This window comes from Leptodactylus fuscus, chromosome 2 (genome assembly GCF_031893055.1).
Source record: "Leptodactylus fuscus isolate aLepFus1 chromosome 2, aLepFus1.hap2, whole genome shotgun sequence".
NCBI classification, from domain to species: domain Eukaryota; kingdom Metazoa; phylum Chordata; class Amphibia; order Anura; family Leptodactylidae; genus Leptodactylus; species Leptodactylus fuscus.
The window spans coordinates 175,606,032-175,626,188 of NC_134266.1; the positions used below are offsets into that span (position 1 = coordinate 175,606,032).

The 20,157-nt window shown below is 41.1% G+C and overlaps 1 protein-coding gene across 1 annotated transcript in view; it reads left to right on the forward strand.

The window, feature by feature from the left end:
- The window catches only part of CRACDL (CRACD like), a 62,424-nt gene that overhangs the window by 25,036 nt on the left and 17,231 nt on the right, over positions 1–20,157 (forward strand). The window contains exons 2-5 of the mRNA XM_075265184.1: positions 11,562–11,622; positions 15,049–15,217; positions 16,820–16,955; positions 17,837–17,986. Coding sequence (XP_075121285.1) covers positions 11,574–11,622; positions 15,049–15,217; positions 16,820–16,955; positions 17,837–17,986 — 504 coding nt within the window. The 5' untranslated portion in view covers positions 11,562–11,573. The remainder of the gene's footprint in view (positions 1–11,561; positions 11,623–15,048; positions 15,218–16,819; positions 16,956–17,836; positions 17,987–20,157) is intronic.

The following is a 20,157-nucleotide window of genomic DNA, read 5'->3' on the forward strand; positions in this document are numbered from 1 at the left end:
CTTTTCTCCCAGCAGCGAAGGTAAGACACCCTCATATATGTAATATTGATTTTTATAGGGCATGGGCCAGTACTGAATTATGGGTCATACTTATTCATTATTATTTTTGAAGCCTCCACAACCCCCTTGTATGTGTTTTGGTGAGTATTATGACATGCAAACGTTGTTAAAAGGGACTGGTTAGTATATAAAGGAATTCTTTGAAGGCCAGTGTATTTTTGACATCCACTTAAAAGACAGAGATTGTCCTCTCCTAACACTATCGTGTGTACATCATAGGTCTGTGACTTTTTGAACGTTTAAATGTACTCTGTGGCGCGAATATGCATATAGATGCTGGGTATACCTCTCTTGGTAGTTTTTTGATGTTACATTGTATTTTATGATTTGATTGTAGAAACTATTACACCTGAAGAAGGGCGTGGTTATACGTCCGAAACGCGTTGTGTGTGAGTTTGTTGCCAATAAATCTGTATTTGCCACTAAGAAGAGCGCAGTTCCTTTTGTGCCGGGTTCATCCGGATTGTTTTTTTTGATATGGGAAATAGATGTGCATTAACATAGTTACAGGAACAAATGAACTGGTTCCTAACTATATATTAGTTACCAATTTATATAACAGATTACTAGAAATTGGTGCACTTTAGACCTTTAAACACCTATACTCAGATATTGTTGGTGGTAATATTTTAATAAAATCTATTCAAGAATATAGATAGGCAAACAGACTTTAAACTTTCATCCACGTCTGTCTTTGACTGTCCAAGAATGTGGCAGGTGTGTGAACATATTGTACACTTTGGCGGGGCACCTTATACTGATGCCACCATCAACTTATTGTATTCTACCATGCAGTCTTATAGTTAAAGTATATCAGCTAGGGAAAAGGTAAAGAAGAATTCAAGCAAGAGGGCAATGTCAGTATACCACAGCTTTTCAGTAACATGTCCCCTGAGGATTACGCTGACACATAACAGTATGTTATTTTATTTTGTCTCCATGCAACCAGTAATGACTATTTCCATGAGGTCTTGTCACATGTTACAAAACAGGAAAAAGACAAGTATCATAAGGAATGAAATTGTCATCACTATTATTATAATGTAGACGCAAGCACTAACTGACCTGTTCGCTAGGAACAGTTGCAGGTTTTAAAGGGAATCCATCGTTTGCAAAAATGTTTTTTAACTAAATATCGTGTATTGTAGCCTTTATAAAGGCTATTCCAGCAGTCCCTTCATTTTAAAGATGCATAATGTAGATTTTGAATGAAGTCACATTTCTTCTTTATCTGCAGCCTCCTCAGAGAGCACAGGGGGTGTATACTCTAGTAGTTATACAGTACAGCTACATGACTGTTCAGATTGCACCTATCTACCGTTATACGCCTTTCTCTTCTCATAATAGAACCTTCTCCTCAATCTTTAGTGCGCGTCTTCATTTGGAAAATCCAAGATGGCGAATGGAGCATGCACAGGGCATATAGAAATAAGGACAACAGGGATTGTTTTTGTTTATGGCTAAGGTGACACCTGTCGGATCCATTGCTGGATTTCTGCTGCATAAATCCTGCAGTGGACCTACCCAGGGATAAGAAAAGCAGATATGTAACATCTGATTTCACCACAGGTTTCAAATGTGATTCCCAGACAGCTGGCACCGATGTCAATCATTGTAGTCATTGTCAACCATCAGTTATAACTGACATGTGGCATGCGCTGTGTTTTTTTTTCCAGTGTGTGTATGGGATTTGTTTAAATCCGATTCCACTACACTGCTACTGTACGCTGCAATTTGTGTCCACAGCTACAAGGGTTTGTCCCATCAATGGCACCTTCAAGGGTTTGTCCTATCAATGACACTTATCCAACATCCAAAGGATAAGTATAAGGCTCATTGCAGACGACCGTAGCCATGTTCAGTGTGCTATCTGTGTATTTCACGGATAGCACACTGACCCATTCCTTTCTATGGGCCCGTACACATGACCATAAATTTCATGGTCCCGTGTGCGGGCCGACAGTAAGGGCCGCAAAATACAGAACAGGTCGTATTCCTGTCCTGTTTTGCGGCCCTTGCTTCCGTGGATCTGATTCATTTAATGAAAGGAGCCGCTTTTAATTCATGGCTGACCCATTGCAGCACGGTCATCTGCAACTGACCTATTATGTTATATGCTAGACCAGCGATTCCATCAGGGGTGGAAACCCACCTGGGGTCTTTGATACTCTGCTTGGGAAGATGATTACATGCCTTTATGCAACATTATCTTAGTTTTTTGTATTTTGGTAAAAATTATTTGGTGGGATTCCCCAAGGATTCTTTTTTTTCAGGGGTGCCCTCATTCTGAAAAGTTAGGGAAACACTGTTTTAGACCAAAAAGATCCCCAATGATCACAAGAACAGGTGTCCTTGAATCCCCTATGTGAATGGAGTTGTAGTGCTAATGTCCTGGACAGCCCCTTTAAGATTGCTGAGGGTCACAAAATAATACATCTAGGGCAAAATACAATGCAACTAAACCACAAAGACACCACAAAATGCCTTAAACTCAAATCCTGTTTATGTAAATTTTTCACTTTTAACCTAAAAATGTGTAAAACACTAATAAATAGGCAGTGTTGTGTGTGATCTTACCCTTAAACCCTTTCCTTATATTGAAACAGACTATATATTCAAAGGGGCAAAAATATATGAGCAGTTTCCCTAACACTAAAGACAAGGTTATTTGGATTCACGCGTCAGCTGAGATTGTGCTTTGTTAAGCCTCTTCAGTAAAGGTTTGGGAAAACTGGGGCAGGATTAGGGATGAATTGAAGGCCGGCTCATTCTAAATCTTTGAATGTCTAGATTTTGGCTGACATCCCAGAAGCTACTGTACATTCCAGTTTCCCTTTATTAGCCAAGAGTATTATCCTAGAGAGCTGTTAAAGTGAATTATCTGTATGTCCTTAGTTATACTATACGTCCAGATTAAAAGGTAGATTCCGTTTGCTGAATTCATGTGTAATACAGTGTATTGAAATATGGTTCGTGTGTGGGCTATATTTTCTGGCCTAACCGCAGCTCTGTGAACTGGACTTACAGTATCATAGTGATTTACACATGATATTGTAAGCTTCAGAAGTACCGCAGCTCTGCTGTCGGGTGCTCACGTGATGCTGTGACAATCAGATGTTACCTTTATTCTTATGCTGTCATTGGAGTCTAGGGATTTGGCTGCACACCTTTGCCAGGCCATGTTGCGTTATGCTTATTGTATATACAGGAAATAACCTATACCAGTCATCTATCAGACTTTTTTCAGCTCATGGAAAGTTTGCACTTTTATGCTCCCTTAATAAATAATGTTCAGGTGACTGGGGCTGGGTACACACAGGCAGTAATAGCAGCGGGTTGCTGGCTGCTAACCTTCTGCAGAATCTAGTAGAGGCACAGTAGATAAGATTTCTACAATTTCATTTAAAACCCACACTGCTTAGTGACCCCCGCTACAGTTTTTACAGGGGCTATCATGGGAATAATAAAGCTTACTAGTGCCACTTGACCCTCATTCACCAACATATCAGAATGCAGTGTAGAAATTCACTTTACAGATGTCTTGTTCCCATAACCAAACTTATCACCATAATCCGCCATAACACATAAAGGCTTTTGGTATCATGTAAGAATGGGGGTCCTCAAGTTTCATCAGCTATTTTAAATCTCCTCTTCTACTGTGACATAATTAGAAACAATAAGGCTAAATTCACATCTGCGCTGGAATTCTATTTTTCATTTTCCATTATAGGAACAGAAAAACAGAGATAGCAATCCATTAGAGAACAGAAACAAACAGATCAGGATCATAATGGTGTCTGTCAGTATCTATTATATTACACATCATGTTGTTGGCAAAATAAGTCTTGCATGCAGGATTATTTTCTCTGCAATTTTAAACAAGCTCTACGATGAAGGACCTTTGACAGCCTGAGGGCAAGTTCACATGGGGTTTTTTTTGGATCGGAGGCTGCATCAGGTTCCGATCCAAAAGCCGAGTAGCCGCGACTGAAAGACGGTGCACTGCACCGGCATCCAGTCACACACTCCGCTATGGATTAGGCCCAATGAATGCGCCTAGTCCAGAGGAGGGTGTGTGTTCAGGCTGAATCGCGAGGCGAAATGGCCTGAAGAATGAGCCCCTCACTCCAAATCTAGGCCTCCATTGGTTAATAAATTTGATTTCCATTGATCATTTTGTGTGATTTTTGTTGTCATCACATTCAACTTTGTACAGAACAAAGTATTCAATGAGAATATTCCATTCATTCAGATCTAGGATGTGTTATTTCAGTGTTCCCTTTATTTTTTTTGAGCAGTGTATTAGGCATGACTTAAGCAAACGGAATCCACCTTTGGATGTGTAGTATAACTAAGCACTGGCTCCCGGAAAAAAAGACCTGATCGGCTCCCATTGGGAGCCATCTTTTTGGCCTGGATTTTGAGGCGAATACGGCCTCAAAATCCTGACCAAATAACTCTGTGTGAACTTACCCTAAGGCCCCATGTTGTGGAACGCAGCTAAAAAACGATCTAGAACAAAAAACAGTGGGAACTAGATGCGTTTTTGCCATAGAGTTTTTCAGTGAGTTTTTGCTGTGGTTTTCTTCCATTATAGAAAAACATGTCTGCAATGTGTGGATGGGATTAACCAGAATCTCATTCAATTTGCTGGAGCTGTAAAGCACAACGTCTTAGCCCAAGTATGGGGCCTTAGCCTAAGGATGTATAGACATTACAGTAATTTAACAAAATTATGACAAAATGTTGCATTTTTATGGAATTATACATAAATTGCAGCAAAAGAAATGGAATATGACCACAGCATGTAAATACTCTTTAATTTATATGATATCTGCGAGTCGATATGTGACCATCTGGCAATTGCTGTTAATAAAACAGAACAACATAGGCTTTAAGCTGGGAATTGTTTCTGAGAAATGAGAACAGTCCTTTGTTTCATAGTGTTTGTTCGTTTTCTCCTCTAATGTCAGGGTGGCAGGGCATATCTATTACCTTCCCATGGCTTATGTTCCTTGGCAGTATTCCTTATGTTTGCCCGCGTGCGTCAGAAATCTTTTGTTCTCCTTGTAGTCCTTTCTCTTGAAATCAATGTTAATAAGTTACTGACTACATATGACAATTCATTGGGTGGTACTTTTTGTAAATGCCGACGTGTAGGTGTATGCACACCCTAGGAGTTATTGTACAGTTATTGTACAGTATAGCGTGTCCTTCCAATTAAGATTCACTAGTCATCGGCATTAGCAGCAGCTATACTCACTTACTTAAAGGGATTCTACCATTAAAAAACTTCTTTTTTCTAGGTAACACGTCGGAATAGCCTTTAGAAAGGCTATTCGTCTCCTACCTTTGGAAGTGATCTCCGCTGTGCCGTTCGTTCAAAATACCGGTTTATACTGATATGCTAATTAGTTCTCTCGTAGCGATGGTGGCGTCCCCCAGCGCAGGAGATGCGATGGGGGCGTCCCCATTGCTGCTCGAAATCCGACTCCAGCGCCGCCTCTGTCTTCTTCTGCATCCACCCCTTCCTTCTTCGGCTTGACGTCGGACGCCTGTGCAGTACGCTCTGTTCGGCGAACTTCGCCGAACGTACTGCGCATGCCCGCGGACATAGTGCCGACACCGCAATTTCGCGCATGCGCAGTATGTTCGGCCCCATAGTGGCCCCCGCACACACTATTATGCCCCATAGTGGTCCCTGCACACAGTACTATGCCCCATAGTGGCCCCCGCACACAGTACTATGCCCCATAGTGGCTCCCGCACACACTATTATGCCCCATAGTGGCCCCCACACACAGTACTATGCCCTATAGTGGCCCCCGCACAAACTATTATGCCTCATAGTGGTCCCTGCACACAGTACTATGCCCCATAGTGGCCCCCGCACACAGTACTATGCCCCATAGTGGCTCCCGCACACACTATTATGCCCCATAGTGGCCCCCACACACAGTTCTATGCCCTATAGTGGCCCCCGCACACACTATTATGCCTCATAGTGGTCCCTGCACACAGTACTATGCCCCATAGTGGCCCCTGCACACTGTATTATTCCCCATAGTGGCCCCTACACACACTATTATGCCCCATAATGGCCCCTGCACACAGTAAATGCCCCATAGTGGCCCCTGCACACAGTATTACGCCCCACTGTGGACACCCATGAACAAATATATTTTCAGACTTTTCAGACCCCAGAGTATAATAATCAGAGACCGAGAGGGGATACCAACATAAAAAAACAATGTTACTTACCTATCCCTGGCTCCGCTACACTCCTTGGTGGTGTCGGCCATCTTCAATGACGTCTGGGACATCACATGACGCCCTTTTGACACTAAAGAGCTACACTAACGGCACAGATAGCTCTTCAGCAGGGGCACAGATAGCACTTTCTAGCGGTGTATTACACTGCATGTGCCACGAGGACATGAAAGGTCTTCTTTAAGTTGTGTATCACAGTAATGCACTCTGTAATGCAGTGGTGTAAGTTCAATATGTTTGGGGGAGGTGATAGACTTGCTTTAAAAGAAAGCAAGTAAAGCTAGGTTCACATCTGAGTTTCTGTTCTTTGGGTCCACTTGGGGATCCGAAAAAAGGGAAACTCAATCCGCTTAAAAGGTGGTTACCCCCAGAAACCCACAGATCCTATAGATTATAAGGGGGGTGTGCCAGTAGTCACCCAAAAATGCGAAGAGAAAAATGCTGCTTGCAGGACTTTTCTCTCACATTTTTCAAGTTAATTCCGGGATGTAATTCCTGAACAGAGACCCGGGGCAGGTGTGAACCCAGTCTTAGGCCGGGGCCCCACGGGACGTAAACGTCGCGATTTGCCCGCAGCAGAGACGCTGTGGGAAAAATCGCGGCGTAGTACAGTGCAGGCAAAGTGGATGGGATTCAAGCGAATCCCATCCCCACTTTGCGGAAAAGATCGCAGCGCGGACACGCCACACCACACGCATGTCAATTATATCTACGGAAACGCCGGAAGCTTTCCCATAGATATAATGTTAAGTGAAAGTCCGCAGAGGAAAACTCTGTGAACTTTCTCTTAAAAGCGCTTTGGAAAGAACTGCAGTGCGTTCACACCACGGCTCTTTCCGCACTGCGATTACGGCCCGTGGGGCCTTAGCCTTAATGTGGTTTTTGTTTTTACTTTCCTAAATGTCACCTGCCAATTTTTAAAATTACCTTGGCTATGTCCGCACATCATGTTTTTGCAAAAATAAAAAACTGCATGAGTTTTTATTTTAAAAAAAACTGTACCATGTAAATTTTGCCTTAGTTTTACCTTTAGAATCCCAGGTATAAAATGATTGGTACTGTTTATATTATCACTAAATAAATATACTGCTGTGGATATAAAGGTTATTGCATTTGGGTCCTAAACGCACCAGCTTGTGGCACCTTGGTTACCCAACACTTGGGTCTATCCTGGTTGTAGTCGCTGCTGCTGGTCACAAGGTTGTTGTAATCTTTGTGGATCTGATCCAGCCGTCACTTGGCAGCAGTTACCTACGTATCTATAAATAACTACAGAGAGACAGAATGGCATGGTGTGACATATTACTAGTCGTGTCGCAGGTGCATGGCTGGTACAAAGCAATAATTGTCAATTAAATCAGTAAAAGTGTTGCGGCATCTTTAGAAATTGTTTCATGGGGTGTAGGATTTATTAGTCAGTAAGGCCATTTACCATATTAGCTAAGGCTAGAGGAATGGCCTTTCTCACTCTAATTGCGTAAAATCAAAGCATGAGTTTTGTAGACATTAAAAGATCGTCAAAATAACCAATAGTCCTGCAGATAGATAGATTAAGAGCATATTTTTGTAAATCACAGCATGTCAATTATACCTACGAAAACTTGGACTTTCTGTGAAAAGCGCTGTTTAAAAAACTCAATGCGTTTTCTAGCGAATCCCATCCACACATTGCGTAAAAATATACCTTTGCTGTTTTGGAAATTGCAGAATATCAATTATACCTACAGAAACCCTGGCGGTTTCTGTATAGGTATAATGGAAGCCGAAAGCGCTCTGGAGAAAACAGTGATGCGCTGCAGCCATGGTTTTTCCTATGGCACTTTTGCTGGGTTTGCTACATGGTGCCTTAGCCTTTAGGCTGAGTTCACAGGGGGTATTTTGGTCAGGATTTTGAGGCCGTATCTGCCTCAAAATCCTGACCAAAAAGACTGCTGCCATTGAAATCAATGGGAACCAGTCAGTTCTTTTTTCCGGGAGCACTTTGTTACGATCCTTGGAAAAAAGAACGGACATGCTCATGATTCGCGAGGCGACTCCGCCTGAAGACATCCCCTCCTCCCGACTAGGCCCATTCATTTGGGCCTAATCCAGATCAGAGTGCACGACTGGACTGCAGCTACCCGTATTTTGGACCGGAACCTGAGGCGGCCTCCCCAGAGATCACGCTTTTATAGATGTTTCCTGGGTCAATTAATTTTGGTAATCCCTAGATGCTGAAAATCACAGGAACCCTCAGTGGATGACTCTCTCAGGGACCCCCATGCTACCTATTGATCAGTGGAGATCTAGCGGTGAACCTTTGGCAGTCAGAAAAATATAAATGTTCAACGCTAAAATCATGTTGTGAAAGATCGAGTAGAGTTTTCAGGCTATAAAGAAGAATATTTATATACACTTACAAAAACTATGTTACACTCCTCAACATTGAAATGAAAACACCTGGAAGGAAAAGTCTTAGAATTATGAAAATCACAAGATCAATAGACATGGTAATGATATGCAAATGAAAAAAAAAATAAAAACAAAATATTCAAAACATTATGACTTATTTAGTATTGAGCATGGGCAGCACACTCATACCTGGGCATGCTGTCCGTAATGTTAATAATGGTAATCTGAAAGTTATGCCACACTACAGGCCACGGTAGCAAGTTTTGGCATTGTCCTGTTGAAAAACGTCCCCTGGAGGGGCAACATGGTGGCTCAGTGGTTAGCACTGCAGCCTTGCAGTGCTGGAGTACTGGATTCAAATCCTGCCAAGGACAAAAACATCTGCAAGTAGTTTGTATGTTCTCCCTGTGTGTGGATGGATTTCCTCCCATACTCTAAAGACATACTGATAGGGAAAAATGTACATTGTGAGCCCTATATGGGGCTCAACAAAATAAAAATGCCCCTGTGACACTTTAGAGAAATGGTGTTTCCACAACTAAATCAATCTAAGACTAAACAGTTAATGTACCTGAAACGAAGACTAGAGTGGTCTGGCAAGCATACATTATGCCACGCCACACCATAATCCCAGAAGAAGAACTGGTGTGATGTTCCCTTGTGAACTCCTCTTCATTGTGTTGCCTATATCGTCTCCAGATCAATCTCTGACTATCATTGTGTCTAAGACTTAAGTGGGATTCGTTACTGAAGGATGGATAGATTTCCATTTCAGATTCGATTTACAGTTTAAGGGGTCTAAAAAGAACCCCAAACTTCACATGCCACAGTTTAGAGATACTTCCTTGATTTGTATAACCATACGGATTGTCCTTCTTGGTGTTGCAATTTCAGTGTTAAGGAGTACTTCAGAGAATAGCAAAACTTTTTATGCATACAATGATTTAGCCTGAAAGGGGATGTCCCATCTCAAGGATCCTATCTATACTGGTAGCTTATGTAAATTGAAGCCTTTTCCTAAATATATTGCTTTAGAAATTCTGCTTTGTTTGCCTGCTATGTGAATTTATTCCTCCCATTGTTTACACAGCGTTGCTATAACCATGGACCTGGGAGATAGGACAATTGAGGTCACTTACTTAGTGCCAGCAGTTTGCTGTTAAAGCCTGGTCTGTTATCTCTCCAAGTAAACACACAGATAACACTGAGTTCTGTATAAGCATCTGCATATTATCTGATCTGCATAAATATTGTGATCCTTCTCAGACCCATTCAGCAAATTGGGGGGGGGGGGGTGAGAGAAACACAGGAAGTGAGAAGAAGAGACTGCAGGCAGACTGCTGAAACACTGAGATGGGTAAATCCCTTTAAGAATAGCCACAATATGATTTAGCTGTAAAAACTGAAACTTTGCTAAAACAGAGGGTCACCAGGGTGAAGTATATTAAGCCAGCCAAACAGGTCAGACACACCTGAATGTAATACTTTTTCCCCACGTGCCCCTGTTGCAAGGATATGCAAACGAGTTCCTGGGGCACTGAGGGCAACTCCGTTGCTCCAAACTGCTACACCCCACGCTTCCCAGGAACACCATTCTTACCCCCTCCCTTCTTTGTGTGACAGGGCTAAGGAGCTAGGGTGCATTCACACGGAGTAACGTGCTGCGTGATGTGGCATGTATACGGCGTCTGAGACTTTGCGCACCTTATACGCTCCCATTGATTTCAATGGGAGTCTGGATCATATACGCTGCGTTATTTTGCGGCCGCAAGATCACGGCCACAAAATAACGCGGCGTATATGATCCAGGCTCCCATTGAAATCAATGGGAGCGTATACGGTGCGCAAAGTCTCACACGCCGTATACATGCCACATCACGCGGCACGTTACTCCGTGTGAATGGACCCCTAAAGTAAAATATTGCCTGGCCCTGTAACACATAGAAGGAGGGGTAAAGGAGGGCATATTAGGAGTTTGGCAGTTTGGAGGAATAGAGAAGTCTTTGGTGCTTCATGTTGGTCATTTGGCCACCCTATTCTGAAATAAATGGATATCTCTGTAACTGAGGCATGATAATTATCATTGGAAAAAAGCATTACAATCTGGTACGACAGAGACCTGTATGTGCTGCTAGTTTAATATACTTTATCCTCAAAATATATAGATTCCCATTAAGTATATTCAACCATGTGCAGTATGTCAGTTTTGGATTGATTTTCTGAAACATATGACAAATGCTGTATGTTTGCTGAAATTTGTATTGTTAGGGCCTGTGCACACGGAGTTAACACGAGCGCATTTCAGCATAATACACGTGTAGAGAATACACGTGTAAAAATAACACTCCCATTGACTTCAATGACAAAAGGGAATACCCATTCTCCCAGCGGTAAAGAAACTATTACACCTGAGGAAGAGCGTGGTCATACGCCCGAAACGCGTTGTGTGTAAGTTTGATGCCAACAAATCTATATTTTCCAATTAAGAAGAGCGAAGTTCCTTATTGCCGGATTTACCTGGAATCCGGTTTGTCGGTCCTTTAACTTATTGACTTCAATGAAAGTTTTTACACGCGTAAAAAATGCGTCAAAATACGCGTCACGTTTTTTGGCGCGTATTTTGACGTGTTTTTTTACACGTGTAAATAATTTCATTGAAGTCAATGGGAGTGTTATTTTTACACGTGTATTCTATACACGTGTATTATGCTAAAATGCGCTTGCGTTAACTCCGTGTGCACGGGCCATTATGTTTTATTTTCTCTATTGCTGTTCATAATGTTCCCTGACAAAAAAGTAAGGGGAATGTTGTGTGTTCACAATTTTATGTTCTTTTTTAGGTCCATTTGGCGATGGATCCAAAAGTAAGAGAAGGGGAAACCCTTGTAGATGATAATTCAGGTATGCTGAACTTTCATTATTATTTAGGCCGCCACAATTTTGCTGCCGTCAGCTGAAAGATTTGCTATTCCGATTCACTTCAATGTGAGGTTCAGACGGAATCTGCTCAGAGATTGGGCAGGATGCTTCAGCTAGCAAAAAATGAAGCATTTGTTTCCTATTGAAATAAATTGGAGGTGGATTTTTGTGTCAGATTCTGTTGCAAAAATGCTGCATTATGAAATTAATGCTACCATTTCAGATAACTGCCCACATTTCAATGTCTCGTCTCCGTGTAACTTGGTGCGAGTGTCCTGATATATATATATATATATATATATATATATATATATATATATATATATATATATTTGGGAAGGGGCTCTCCAACCCCCCACCCTCAACCTATGCACTCTAGCACTGATAACCCCTTCCTTTTTCCTCTATGTTTGTTACCGGTTATGTGCCCTTCCTGTTTAATGCCAGTTAATATTTTGGTCTGTATTACTTTCTACTTGTTTTATGCCATGTACATCTTGCATTATATTATGGAATGTTTTTATTGATGCCCTTTTTCTGATTGTACACTGCTCTTTTTTGTACCATTATTTCAAAAATATTTTTGAAACCAATGTATTACCATTGTAGAAACACAAGGTGGCAGTGTGCAGCTAGGTGCTGTGTCATAGGAAAGGTCTTACAAGGTCAGCTAAGGCTTCATTTACACACAGTTTGAGGCATTTTTCACATAAATAATCATGTTATTAAAAAAATTAACTGATATTTGATAATAAAAAATTGCTAAAGCCTTATTTTAATATTTTTAATCACTAGGCATGTTTTTTCTCATTGCAAGCGTTTTCTTTCCCTGCATATACACTGCTCAAAAAAATAAAGGGAACACTCAAATAACACATCCTAGATCTGAATGAATGAAATATTCTCATTGAATACTTTGTTCTGTGCAAAGTTGAATGTGATGAGAACAAAATCACACAAAAATCATCAATGGAAATCAAATTTATTAACCAATGGAGACCTGGATTTGGAGTCACCCCCAAAATTAAAGTGGAAAAGCACACTACAGGGTGATCCAACTTTGAAGTAATGTCCTTAAAACATGTCAAAATGAGGCTCAGTAATGTGTGTACTCCCCACGTGCCTGTATGACCTCCCTACAACGCCTGGTCATGCTCGTGATGGTTGTGGATAGTCTCCTGAGGGATCTCCTCTCAGACATGGACTAAAGCATCTGCCAACTCCTGGACTTACTAGATGAGGCGACTTCTTCATTAATATTCAGTGCACTGAGGTGATGTCACTGTGGGATACTAATGAGCTGGCAGCAGAGTGAGTAGGTGAGCCGGATAGCTGAAAACCGGGAGAGTGGACATGTCTGTGAACCTCGCCTCTCTGCTGTCTTATGTGACATCTAAAAAGGTCCCTTTTGAGCCCCTACACATAATATTGCCTTCTTCTTTTTGGCCCCCACACAGAATAGAGGGTAGAAGCAGGATCACAGAAGAGAGGAGCTGCAGGAACTGAAAGGGGAGAAGCTGCAGGAACAGAATAGAGATCAGTTGGAGAAACACAACAGATAGTAGATGCAGGAATATGGTTGTACATAGGATATCAGTTGTACAGTACTGGGGTACATCTGCTGCTCATCCTTTCAGTGGGATAATCAGAAGACTCTTGCTCAACAACAGCCTGGGGGCCCCCAAGCCCAGAGGTGTGTTTTTGTTTTGTTTTTTCTCATTCTCCTTGGCAAAAACAGGTTATCCTGGATAACCGTTCAGGCTCTGTTTCCATATATGTTATGGCTTTCTATTAAAGGGATTCTACCACTAAAACACATTTTTTTCTAGTTAACACGTCGGAATAGCCTTTAAAAAGGCTATTCATCTCCTACATTTGGAAGTGCTCTCCGCCGCGCCGTTCGTTCAAAATACTGGTTTGTACCGGTATGCTAATTAGATCTCTCGCAGCGATGGGGGCGTCCCCATCGCAGGAGCAGCGATGGGGGCATCCCCATTGCAGCTCGAAAACCGACCGCAGCGCCGCCTCTATGGTCTTTGGTATCCTCCCCTTCCTTCTTCAGCGTCCTGTCGGACGCCTGCGCAGTACGCTCTGTTCGGCAAAGATTGTCGAACGTACTGCGCATGCGCGAAATTGCGGTGCCCGCACTATGGCTGGGAGACGAATAGCCTTTTTAAAGGCTATTCCGACGTGTTAACTAGAAAAAAATGTGTTTTAGTGGTAGAATCCACGGTGGTTTTGGTTACTTTTCATTGCTAGAATAAGTGTAGCATTTTTCTTACTGTCAAAACAATGAAATCCTCATTAATGAACCCTATTAACGGGTCTGCCAGGTGCTGCATAGACCAGTTTTGGCTCTTCCAGTGATCTTGCACTACATTATGGCTTCTTTATTTTGTCTGGTAGTGTTTGTTTTTTGTTTGTTTCCAAATTATACCCTGCCATTAAGGCCATTTTGTTAGTGTCTCACTCTCTAAAGAAAGCAAACGCATGTTATTTATAACATCTGATACAAAGGAAGAAATACTTTATGGTACATTTTCCATCTAATGTAATCTGTACCTGCAGGGAATGATTCACAGAAACCTTGTCTTTTACAGCCTGTGCCTGACAAGATGAGCTTAGATAGATAGGCTCTCTGTCAGGAATACATAAAGCCTGATAGGTTTGCCACTTTAAGATCATTGTTTGCTTTCCCATATAGCGATGCTTTTCTGTTTCACAAATCCAGCATGCGCACATATCCAGAAGACTTAATAGCAGATTATGAGATTCACTGGACTAGTCAATGTGGTTGTAATACTCTACCCACAAAGGCTAGGTACACACTTGCGCTGGGAGAGCCCATCTGCTAAAACAGTGGTTACCCGTGGACCCCATAGACTATAATGGGGTCCACTGGGTTTCCGCTGCTTTTACACTGAAACCAGTAGAGAGAAAAGTCCTCCGTGCTAGACTTTCTCTTTTCCCCTGATATTCGGCAGAGACTCTGACATAGATGTTGAACCTAACCAAAAAAATTCTGAAAGATAGGTAATTGCAAACATGTTTCTAATTTTTTTCCAACATTGACCGGATGGTACAGCTGTTAACCCTTTACTTCTGCACTTTTTACTCTAATATTTTAGAATCTTTAGCCATGGCTTTATTGTCATCATGTAGCAATATCTTGCTGAGTTTGGCAAGGAACTATTACTGAATATTCAGTAATTCCAGGCTAATGGGTCATGGTATCCTAGCACCAGCTACTCATTTACGCTACAAGATTGAAATGGAAAATATGGTAAAATATGTAAAATGTAGGAAATCATAAGACTGTGGTTAGATATTTACTGTACATGTGTCCAGAGATGTAATCCAAAATAAGTACAAGGAGATTCAGAATATATATTTTTATATTTATTTCAGCTAAAAGAAAATTTAAGTTCAAATCTTTCAAAAAATTCTTTGGAAAAAAGAAGAGAAAAGAAACCTTATCATCATTGGGTGCAAGTGGTCTGAAGCAGAGTCAGTCTGCCAGCGATGTCACCGTCCCAGACTCTTTGTGTGCTAATTATGACTCGGAGGATGAACTTGAGTAGGTCAACCTATGTCAGAATCTTTTTTTGTGTGTGTCTGTGTGTTTTGAGTTAAATGTAATGGAAACCATGATGGTAGTATAAAAGCCTAAGGCCGGGCCCCACAGACCGTAAATGCCACGATTTGCCCGCAGCGGAGACTCTGCAGGAAAAATCGTGACGTTGTACAGTGCAGGTAAACTAAATGGGATTCATGCGAATCCCATCCCCACTTTGCGGAAAGGATTGCAGCGCGGACACGCTACAATTTGCAAAGCCATTGCGGCTTTGCAAATCGCAGCATGTCAATTATATCTACGGAAACGTCGGCGGCTTTCCCGTAGATATAATGTTAAGAGAAAGTCTGCAGAGGAAAACTCTGTGAACTTTCTCTTAAAAGCACTGCGGAAAGAACCGCAATGCGTTCACGCAGCAGTTCTTCCTGCAACACTTTAGTGCTGCGTATACAGCCCGTGGGGTCTTAGGCTTAAAGTGTAACTCCCATTTTTATTTTTTTTTTGCTATAGTGTCAGGGGGTGTCAGACTATCAAGTATATTGCTAAAATATTCACTAATCTAACGTCCTTTGAAAAGAAAACAGGTTCTAAAATTCTCCCTAGCAGATCTCTAAGGTAGGATTCACATTTCCGTTGGGGTCCGCTCAGAAGGTAACCGTATCAAAAAAAAAAAAAATGGACACCTATCATATCAGACACAAACAGACAGTAACTGATGGCTATCAGTTACTGTCCGCAATGTGTCCGTTGCCCATAGACCTCAATGTTAAAAAAAAAAAACGGACACTTGCTATCCATTTTTTCAAATGGACAGGAAAGTCCTGCATGTAGGATTTTTTTGTCTGCTTGAAAAACGGACATGGGTGTAAACGGACACTAGAGGACACAAGATAAAAACCCATTGAAATGAATGGACCAGCTAGTGCCCGTTGCTAAAATCTTGTACGGACAATAGCCACGGATACTGATGAGCGGACACCAACTGTAGTGTGAATGCCCCCTAAGCTGCAGGGAAACTCTGTACAAATTTGTATTACCAGTATGTAGAGGTGTAGCACTTGTCAGTGGGAGAATGGTCATTTCAAACGGCTTTATCTCCAGTTTTATGGAACCTAGAAAAAATGGTTCTGGTATCAGATTTCTCAGATTTCATATACAGCCATGACCGCATTATTATCTAAAAAAAATCTTCTACAGTATCATTAGTTAAAACCAGTCAGGAATTAGAATTTTATATGCAGCAATTCATTATTATAGCTAGAGATTCACCAGAGATACATGCATATGAAATGACTATCTCACCTTTAGCAAATGCTCTACTTTCTGCATGGAGTACAGGTGTATGGGACAGACTCTCCTTGGCAATGCTTAGTTAGAACGTTGGTAATGGGAATAGGACAGCCTGTTTTCTCTTTAAGCGAAGTTAGATAGGTTAATTAAGTATATTACAAAAAATGTTCAGAATTCCATCCCCCCAACAATAGGAAAAAAATGCTTACTTACACTTTAACTCTCTTATATACGCTACACTATAGATTATTGCAATATTTTTGCTGAATATTTCATTAATAAATTTTGCGTATGATATATGACTTGTCATTTTAGGGCCACATCTAGTGTGCTAGGAAGCAGAGCTGTGTCACATGATAGCATCTTCATTCCAGAGGTTGTACAGGAGACTGCTCGACCAATACGTGTGTTCTCACAAGAGAATGTGTCCGATCGCATCAAAGCCCTGCAGGTATTGTACAGAAGATATTGTCATATGTGCCTCAAAACTAGTACTAGCTAGTATCACCGGATTTACTAGACTTTAGTGTTACAGTTTACGAGAAACCAATATACTACACATACAAGGATGGTTAAAAATGTCCTTTGTTCCAAATTCTTTCTCCTTAGAGCAGAAAGATTTAGAACACAAAGTAGATAAGTGTGGTGGGGGTTTAGTATGGAAAGTGCTGGTTTAAATGTATGTAAAGTAACAAAACATTCCCATTGACCTATCTAATCTGTAGTGCTTTGCACCAGCACCTCTAAGCTGTCATACATAACTTATCTAAGTACATGCTACAAAGTCCTTCGCTACCAGAATTAGATTTGCTACTTATTCCTCTTGGAATGCAAGTCATTCGCTGCTTTTATTCAGCACAGATATTTCCTTTTGCTGTTTGTATACCATTCTTCTACTTAATGTTTTCTTCCCAAGATCACTTCTTTATACTAATATCTTAGTTAACATAGCTAATAAGATGTGCACTTTTAGAGAACCGCAGATACTGCTATAATATCATATTTGCGTACTACCTTTTGAAGCTGATGGAGTACAATAGTACAGGAACAACACAGTAAAGATTCTCATGAAGACCACTTCAAATGAAAGAGAATCCATTGCAGCCTTCACTTGATTTCCATAGATCCAGCCTTGCTCACCTCCAAGAAGTCAGCTGTTATCCCTTATGGCAGTCACACTAATAAGGCTTAGAGTACCCTTGCAGCAATTACTGCATAAGGAAAGTAGCATTACATTTCAAAAAATATAACATAGACATGCTGTTTCTTTACAGTTAGGATATTTTAGCAATGCCCTGAACTTACTAAAACACCTAAATCCTTAAATTTCAGCTAAAACTCCAGTCCAATATCAAAGTTGGACCACCTCCTTTTGGGCTCCTTAGTAAACGAACTGATGATGCTGGGACCAGCTCTGAAGATGATGGACTACCACGCAGCCCTCCAGAAATGTCACTTATACATGATGCTATTAAAACCAGGGCAAGTATTTTATCAGATATTACACAGAGTCCATGATATACAGATTGGCAACCGCTTCTAGTGACCTAAAGGGTATAACTGAGAACTATTGTGATACAATCCCTTTCTGCATAATCTGGACTGTATCAAACTGGCCATGCTGCCGACACAGGGAACAAAGCTGGATATTGTTTGTACATTACTAAAGTGTATGGCATGAGGCACTGGGTGATTAACCTCCTAAAGTCCACACAATGAGAGCTCATACTGGAGAAGTATATCTGCTCATATCTCTCTAGAGTATTTTAAAGCACTCTGACTTTTCTATATTCTATTTACAGTAAATACACTACAGACAATGTCACTGTTTCCCATGTTAATGGAATAGCCAAGTGTATAGTGAATGCACAGCATAATGATAATGTAGTGTAGGTCCCATTAAACTTCATCATACATGAATTTATTTGCCAGTCGCACTATGTAAGGCTCTTTGAGCTGTGCCGATACAAAGAAGATGATAGATAATTTATCTATTTGATAGATTTTATCACTCGAAAATATAAATTGTACAGAAGAGAAATGATTTGCTCATATTTTCCCTTTAATGAAATCATTTATACGCCTCATGACCCACATGGTTCTGTTTCTCCATAAGAATCTTGAATTATTGTGTATCTGTCCTTTTATTCAAGAAGAAATGGGACCAGGTTGAAAGATACTGAAGATTGAAAATGCATTCCCCGAAAGTCAAGATCAATTATTTGAGGAAATTTTATTTTATTGCATGGGTTTTTGGCTAAAAAATATTTGAAATTGGTTTTGATTAATATTCTGAACCATTTTTATTCTGCATTGTATATATGTACTGTAATACACAAAAGGCTGTGAAAAGTCCTTTACTCTGAAATCTTTCAGAGACTCCTTTGATCTCCCACATGGTTATCTAAGTTTCTGGCATGTATATTGGGGTCCATTCACACTGAGTTTTTTGGTGAGGATTTTGGCGCTGAAAATCTACATGAAAAAAAAAACCCATTGACTTCAATGGTTTCTTTTTTACACTAGTGGAAAAATGAACCCATTGAAGTTAATGGGGGGCTTTTTTTCCACCTGGATTTTTACCGCCAAAATCATTGCCATAAAATTCTGTGTGCGTGCACACTTAGATGGTCCTGTAGACCCCTGTTTACCCAAAGGAGGCAGAAAGAGTCACAAGTCCCACGGTATCCATGGGAGTTTTAATTTTTTTGCTGCATGAAATATCACAATTTAAAAAAAAGTTTTTATATGGTCAGCTTTGGGGAATGACTGCCACTTAATTGTGTTTGTTTTATGTGTCCCTTTAACCATGACCTTTCCTTCTGCATACATTAAACGGATGTGTGAGACATAAGGGAGCAGATTTATTAAGACCAGAGTTTCATATGCTAATACAACTATAGGCTCTGACAGGTGCAAGGCGTATGTGATTTATCATAAACCACCGCATGCCTGCGCACCAGAACGAAATGGCGTAGATTTCCTGTGTAACCTATGCCAGAAAACTAGCATGAGTTATAGTAAAAATGTCAGGAGGTATGACATATCTTTGGTGCACAGGAGGGCCAGAAAACTGGTGAAAATGCATTGATGAATTCCTCCCAATGTGAAAGTAGCCTACGGCTAAGGCCCCATGGGGCATCCTGCAGCAAGAAAGCGCTGTTGGCAACGCGTTGCAGATCTTCCCACAATGCTTTAGACAGAAAGTTCACAGAGGTTTCCTCTGCAGACTTACTGTTTCATTTATACCTATGGGGAAACTGCCGACGTTTCCATAGGTATAATTGACATGCTGCGATTTCCAAAAACGCGCCAGTTTTGGAAATCACAGCGTGTCCACACCGCAGTTTTTACCACAAAGTGGGCATGGGAGTCACTAGAATCCCATCCATTTTGCACTGACTATGAAACACCACGTTTTTTCCCATGGCGTTTCCACCACAGGCAAATTGTGGTGTTTCCATTCCTTGGGGCCCCGGCCTAAGGGTGCATTCACACTGAGTAAACGCTAGCTTATTCTGAACGTAAAACACGTTCAGAATAAGCGGCGTCTAAAGCAGCTCCATTCATTTCTATGGGAGCGGGGATACGAGCGCTCCCCATAGAAATGAATGGGCTGCTTCTTTCACTCCGTGCAGTCCCATTGAAGTGAA